Below are 7,190 nucleotides of genomic sequence, written 5' to 3'. Positions count from 1 at the left end.
GAAGCGGAAAGGTGGCCGATGATGAGCTGAGTCGACGTCTCAGGTCTGCGGTCCAAAGATATAAATTGGTCAGCCCCGGCGCGGTGGTCAGCTCATTATTTATCTTATTTACATGGATCTGAAGTGAAAGGTGTCCCCGCCCATCTGATACCCCTCTATTCCATCGTGAGATAAGCAGCTCCTTGGAAGCTAAATAAGTATTTTTTTATTTTATTACGAGTAAAGTTGGAGGGTGCTGTTAGTGTTATTGTTGGCGATGGCGCTCGGCCTCGGTAATGTATTAAACTTATATGCCTCTACATGGGTCTTCATGCTCGCCGAAACTCTGGCTGAGCTGTGACCTCGAATTTAGTAGAAATGCAGTGCTATGCAGTTATAGTTGAGCTGCGTGAGCAGTCCGCTGATGAGTGATACTGATACTAGACACTACACACATTCCTTTCGTGTTCTGTTAATCACTTCTTAATGTAATAATGGATTAGAAAGAGAGATAGCATGTTCTGATCTGAATGATCTGCTTTGAAAACGTAGGCAGCTGGCAGCCGTCTGTTTCGAGGAGTTTTTTAACATTTAAATTTTAAAAAATTATCCTCGACTATAGTCTAGACAGTCTTACACAGACGGCTCGCGATCGTGTACCTCAGGCGAAGTTCGTGCAGGCTCCACTCCACTTCACTACCGCTACACTACGCTCCACCTACCCGAACATCGGGACAGTGAACTAGATCGGATATTCCGAGTCATAAAAGGTGGGATGGCAATCATGGTTATCGTAAAAATTAAAGAAAAAAAATATAACGAGGGATATGAATGACTTAATATCTTACTCTACACCGTATTTCACTCCGTTTCCATCCTCCGGTTATCCTCAAAATTTGTGATTTTGGGCCAGTATCTTTTTTCTCACACGTATTATTCACGGCCGATTTCAAAACATTGCATGCCATCGGTCGCTGATTGATCGCAATTAGCATGATTAGCATGAAAAGAACAGTGAATCTAATTCATTGATCATGATCTAGATGAACCTTTTTTTTTTACATTTAAAAATAGAGAATTAAGTTGGGTTAATGGCAATTGTGATTGTGGGGGTCACCCGTCTTTTTCATTTTTTTTTGTAAAACAGGGTCTAATTCTACCCTAAGTTGCCTCATCATTCTCTTCATACCATCATAAAAGTTATTAATATCAAATAATATTGTGTTTCCTTTGAGCATCATCATCATTATTATCATGATCATTCTTGTGTTTCCTTTCTCAATCCTACAGATGAGTGAGCATAGCATGTGAATACCCTCACCAAAATATGGTCCTATTCATCAACATCAACGTGGGTCAAAGGGTAGAGGTCATCTATAAGGGTGAAGTTCTTGAGGGGATGGTGAAGTATAAAGGAGGTCTGACCAATACTACGGGAGACTGGGTGGGAATCGAGCTCGATGAACCAGGTAAGAATGTGGAATGGATCTAAGAGACATTTGAGCTTTTGTCATGGAAAGCAATTGTGTAACTGATGGACCGATTGCTGATGGACTGATGAAAATTGAAGCATTGCAGTGTTGTACTTGTCTCACTGATTCATCCAGTACTTGAAATTGTGCAAGTGCTTTCCATGGCAAAAGTCAAGAAGGCAGCAATCCATGCTTTTTATATTTTATTTCCTTCACAACATAGGGCACACATATAATCTAGTAGGCCTAATAAATTGTATAGCAGCGTGAACTTTGGGGGATTTACCGAAACTAAAGATAGGCTTTAGTCCATTAAGGAGGAGGCACATGTATTGATATGATCTACCGGTAGTACTAAATTGGAAAAGTGATATGCAATTTTGGAAGATTACCAAAACTAAAGATAGGTTTTAATGTTATGGTGGCAGCAGTGGGATATGAACCAATGCCATCAAAATGACTGATGGCAACATTGGGATATTAACCAATGCCATCAAAATGACTTGGTGGCAGCAGTGGAATATGAACCAATGCCATCAAATGACTTTGTGGCAGCAGTAGGATAAGAACCTATGCCATCAAAATGACTGGGGGCAGCAGGAGAATATGAACCCATGCCATCAAAATGACTGGTGGCAGCAGTGGGATATGAACCAATGCCATCAAAATGACTGGTGGCAGCAGTGGGATATGAACCAATGCCATCAAAATGACTGGTGGCAGCAGTGGGATATGAACCAATGCCATCAATATGATTGGTGGCAGCAGTGGGATATGAACAATGCCATCAAAATGAGTGAAGTGTCTTTTTTTAAATGTGGGTAAAGTAATCTGGAGAATTTTAATATGATTTTTTTACAGTTGGTAAACACAATGGTTTATACAAAGGGAGGCAGTACTTCAGCTGCAAAAATAAACATGGTATTTTCATTCATCCATCTAGAATAAGATTCACTTTTACTAAGAGAGGGTAAGTCACTCATTTATCTTCAATAATTATAATGACACTAATAAGTTGTAATTATTGTTCTTCTTTTAGTATTGTTATTACTATTGTAAATTTTGATTTATATTAATATTATTGTTCATTATTACAATTAGTATTGTTAATTCATTTTTGTAATGATGATGATGATGATTATTATCATCATCATCTTCATCATCATCATTGTCACCATGATCATCATATTAAAGTGTCCTATTATTTGTATTATTTCATTAGTAAATAACATCAAAGCTCATTTTGCCTTTAGGGGAAATGGTTTAAATTTGATCATACCAAGCAGTCAATATTAATTGTATTCTGTAATTAGGGAAGCTGAATTGAACAGTATTGTAACAATGATTATACTTTAAAAATATCAATTTTGTTTAGATGTTGAAAGTAATAATAGTATATAGTTCATGTATATTGATTTCAACCAAAGACAGTATTATGCCTTACGAATTCTAAATTTTCTGTTACTTATGATTTATTATGATTTACTTTCAGTCTATTTGATACTTACAAGTCAGTAAGCCCAGAGTCATCAGTCGAAGACACACTGTTTACAACACAGAGTGAGTATACCTTACACACCGGTGTATCTGAAAGGGGGCAAAGTGCCCCCCCCCCCCCCCGACAGGAATGATGACCATTTGCATTTTCTTCTATCAGATTTTTGTATGGGAAAAATGCTTCCAAAGAAAGATGTTGGTGACCTTTGTTTTAAGATTTTTTTTCTCATTTTGATTTTTTTCTGGTCAGAAAATGTTTGCCCCTCCTGACACAATTAGCCAAGTATGCCACTGATCTTATATAAATTATTATTTCTTCCCCCCCCCCCTTCCACCTTCTCATTATCCAGTCTGAAGAATGTAGGAAAACACATACTTTGGGAAGAAAATTTTTAAATTCTGCCTTGGGGGCTATTTCCTTCCTTTGTTTATAAGTGCCATATTTTATTGAACCCAGAGCAGCAGTTTTCGGGAGGCCTGTTGCAATTTTAAATTATTATTTTGTACATTCTGTGAGGGAATCATTATTTGCCACCTTTACACTTTGAGCCTATTTTAATGCACTTAATATGATTTACTCTAAAATATTCACAGATGAATGAAAACACTAATGTACACATTTTGAAATGTGTACATTAATTAGTGTTTTTATTAATCTATTACCTGTATATATTGAAATATACATGTAATACACTAATTAATCAGTTAATGGATATACTAATTAATAAATACATGTAACTATTAATACACTCAACATGATTAAGGGTATAAGATATTGGTAGATCTGATTACCGAATATCAAACTGAAATGCTTGGAATCTTGATTGAATATAAGTTTATTTAAATCCTTAATCCGCAGAGCCCAAGGTGTTGGATTACTTTGACGGGAGATCAGTGGCTGAATCATACTTGAATACAGCAAGAAGTGGATTTGAAGGTGAGGTTTTGAATTCCGGGGAGTGTTTCATGAAACAAAGTAATCAGTGATTGTTATAAGCTACTGAAATCCTTGCACATGATTGGCTCAGAACAAATTAGTCAATGAAAATCACTGTTTGCTTGATAAAACACTCCTTGGGTTGGTGGGTCATTGATCCATGTGGCTGCATTTTCATCTCATTTTCTTTCTCTTTCAATGTCTCCTCTTTTTTTTTTTGTTGTTGATTTCATACTCTTTCCATTTCTGTCTGGCTTTGTCACGTTCTCTCTCTGTCTCATTTTCTTCTGCTTGCACTCCCCTTCTCTCTCTCTTTCTCACTGTCTTTGTCTCTTTCTTTCTTTGCCTGTCTGTCTTCCCACCCCTACCCCCTCTCTTGCTGTCCTATTCCCTCTCTTCCAGTCTTTGCCTTTCCCGATCTCTCTCGCTTCTCTATATAAGATTTTATTAGGATGATTGAGGTAGAGGTAAAATTATTGTTAGTTTGTTACATAGAAAAATAATTAAACAATGCTGAAAGAATGTGAAAGTGAGCTCACAGACCAAATGTCCCTAATTGATACAATTTCCCCCAGTTTTTGCTTAAGATTTACTGCACGGTGCTGCAATTTAACTTGTGCTTAGTTGGGCCAGTATTCTGATATTATTTCTTTTATTCCAATCATCCTACGAGTAGCAATTCAAAATAAAAAACTAATCCCACCATTGGCTTTGCTTTGCATTTTTATCGCATGGTGTATATGCTAATCCATTATGCATTGGTGAATGATTTTATTAATGTTCCTTGATATAATTTTTTCAAACATAACATAAAATATGTATTATGCAAGCTGATTCTTTTCGTAAGTGTTTTTTTTTTGCACATATGTCTTTTATCAAGTTTTTCCCACGTCGAACAGATTTCTGTTATCCCAATCAATTAGACTGTACTTTAAATTGTCTATAATTTTTCAGATGATTCAGATATGTGGTTTGCAGGCAAGTCGGGTAGACTCCATTCAAGGAGCTACAGCGAGTCATCCACCCCAACCTATAACCTAGGTCATCCCATTGGAGGCCGGGCGAAGCTCAAGAAAGATGCAAACGATGAACGGGATGAGCGTCTAAGGATACGTCCAAAGTCCGCTCTTGGGTCGACGACGCCAAATCTATCGGCAAGAAGCCTGAATTACTCGATGCTTGGCCATACTAGGCCCATGTCAGGGAGACTGAGTGCCTCGTTTGATAAAGAGACTGGAAGGGCTTCTGTTCTTGGGAGGTCCTTCGGTGGTGAGGAAGACGTGCCTTTCATCTCGACCCCGTCCATTCCGAAAACCCACTTGCCGCACACGGCGCTGAGGAAGCAGGAGGTCATCGGATGGGGTCTGACGCATAGACCAAGAGAGTGGACATTGTAGTCTGATCTAAAGCCATCTTTTTGTGATGCCATAACTGCGATGTCTGCATGTCCGATCAGATACAGAACTATGTCCTGGGCCCCGTAATACAAAGGTTAGCGATTAATCGATAATTTGAAAGAAGAATTCTGATTTGTTCCTCGTCTGTCTGCTGAGCAAACTGCGCATGCAACAAGTCTAGATGGGCCATTTCATTTTGAGATTTGTCTTTAACCTTTGTGTAACGGGGCCCTCGTCGCATTAGCATCACTTCAGAAACTTTTTCACCGTATACATGGATATGCTGTAGTATATGCATGAATAGGAGAGTTTTGCAGATGAGCAAGTCTTTAATAGGGTGACTTGACATATCTGCCAAGGAGAGGCTGGGACACGTCAGTTGCAGGATCACCAATAGAGGGCCAAGTATACAAATCTCCAGTCGGATTAGTCCATACAGTGCATCTCAGAAAAGAAATGAGATTACAATTATTTTTTGCATGGAATCAAATCAAATTAAAATTAATTGATATACAAAATTATTAAGTTCAGGTTTTCCTCTTTATTTTGATACTCTATTTCCTAAAGAGCTAAAGCATGGATGAGCAGGAAGATTGATAAAAGATTTTTTTTTAAATTGTCTAAGAATGAAATGGCTCATCAGCATTTCTGTTGTTCTCTTTGTTTACTAAATGATCTGTTAATGAGGTTGGATACATATTCAAATGCAAATTGTTTGACAGGCCTCAAGTTTTTATTGGTCGCAATTCAGTTTTTTATTAATGTCAAATTGAAAAAAAAACCATAATGATTGTGATTGTCTTATCTCTCAAATGGATTACCTCTTTTCTGGGACACGCTTGAGTGCATCAGAATTATTATTATTTTATGGTCAAGAACCAGTTTGTCCAATTTTGAGATCACTCTGCTTGTGAGATTGTCTTTCTCTTTTCTACAAAATATAATTAATCTTCTGTCTTTTTAAATTTAATTGCATAGAAAAAATTAATAACATTGTTGTAAACTGTGTACTTCTAATTAGTTGAAATATAGGCCAACAGATATTGAATGTTGTAATAACGGTCATCGTTAAAAAATTTAATCAGGAGTGGATTATTATTCGCTGACCCCATCTTTTTTATTCCTTCTGAAAGAAAGAAAAAATTATTTGATAGCTTGCTTTCAGTCCAACAACAAGTTGATTTAACAAGAAGAGAAAATGGGTCACTAAAACATTTCAACTAAATCGAAAGGTTACAAATTTTCAAAATTGACTGAATTTCATTAAACAGTTTTATACACATGCTGGTCAGTGTACAGATATGGAATTCTAACTTTTATCCAGTATAAAATATGCATCAATTGGTGTGTGTGCACAAAACAATGTAAAATACCTAATTTTCGGTTCAGAAGTATGTTTTCCTCGTGTATTGGACATTATGTTTTGTCAGATTATAGTTGAAGAGGTGTGACTTGTGTTTTCATTCTACCGTAGCTTTACAATCGGCCCAAATTCACAAAGATGGATTTGAAAACATGGTTTATGCAAATTTCATCAAATGGGCATTTTCACAGTAACTGACATTACACGGCACAATGTTTCCACACCTTTCATTGTGTGTATCTCTAAAACAACAAATGATGGGAGTTTGCTTTTGATAGAGTTAATAAAGTGAACCTTGCTGTATACTCTGATACTAAGTTTTTCTATGTAACCACATTGTTTTACGCATCAGCAAGCAAAAATGTGTCGTTAACTGACATTACGAAAAAGGAAATGCAATTTTAGGGTGTTCATTAAAATTGGAATATCTCATGTCCCTGAGTAGATAGAGTAATAATTTGAATATGTAAATATACCTCCGTTACTAGGTTAAGATGTGTCAAAATATTAAACAATTTGTTTTTGTCTTTTGGGGGCTATGATAA

At 36.7% G+C, this 7,190-nt stretch overlaps 1 protein-coding gene across 3 annotated transcripts; it reads left to right on the top strand.

The window, feature by feature from the left end:
- LOC129279066 (uncharacterized) lies at positions 1-5,888 on the top strand. 3 transcript variants are annotated; one of them, XM_064111046.1, is made up of 6 exons: positions 1-165; positions 1,270-1,448; positions 2,313-2,421; positions 2,944-3,011; positions 3,808-3,885; positions 4,840-5,888. In XM_064111046.1, the coding sequence occupies exons 2-6, from the start codon at positions 1,307-1,309 to the stop codon at positions 5,280-5,282; spliced, it is 840 nt and encodes a 279-aa protein (XP_063967116.1). In that variant the 5' UTR covers positions 1-165; positions 1,270-1,306; the 3' UTR covers positions 5,283-5,888. The 3 variants fall into 3 exon arrangements, with proteins under 3 accessions (XP_063967116.1, XP_063967115.1, XP_063967114.1); XM_064111045.1 differs by having other exon boundaries at positions 1-749; XM_064111044.1 differs by having other exon boundaries at positions 88-197.
- Positions 5,889-7,190: the final 1,302 nt, after the last annotated feature.

This window comes from Lytechinus pictus, chromosome 16, assembly GCF_037042905.1.
Source record: "Lytechinus pictus isolate F3 Inbred chromosome 16, Lp3.0, whole genome shotgun sequence".
NCBI classification, from domain to species: Eukaryota; Metazoa; Echinodermata; class Echinoidea; order Temnopleuroida; family Toxopneustidae; genus Lytechinus; species Lytechinus pictus.
The sequence above is the reverse complement of the archived record's forward strand: the minus strand, read 5'-3'. Positions and strand labels throughout refer to the sequence as shown.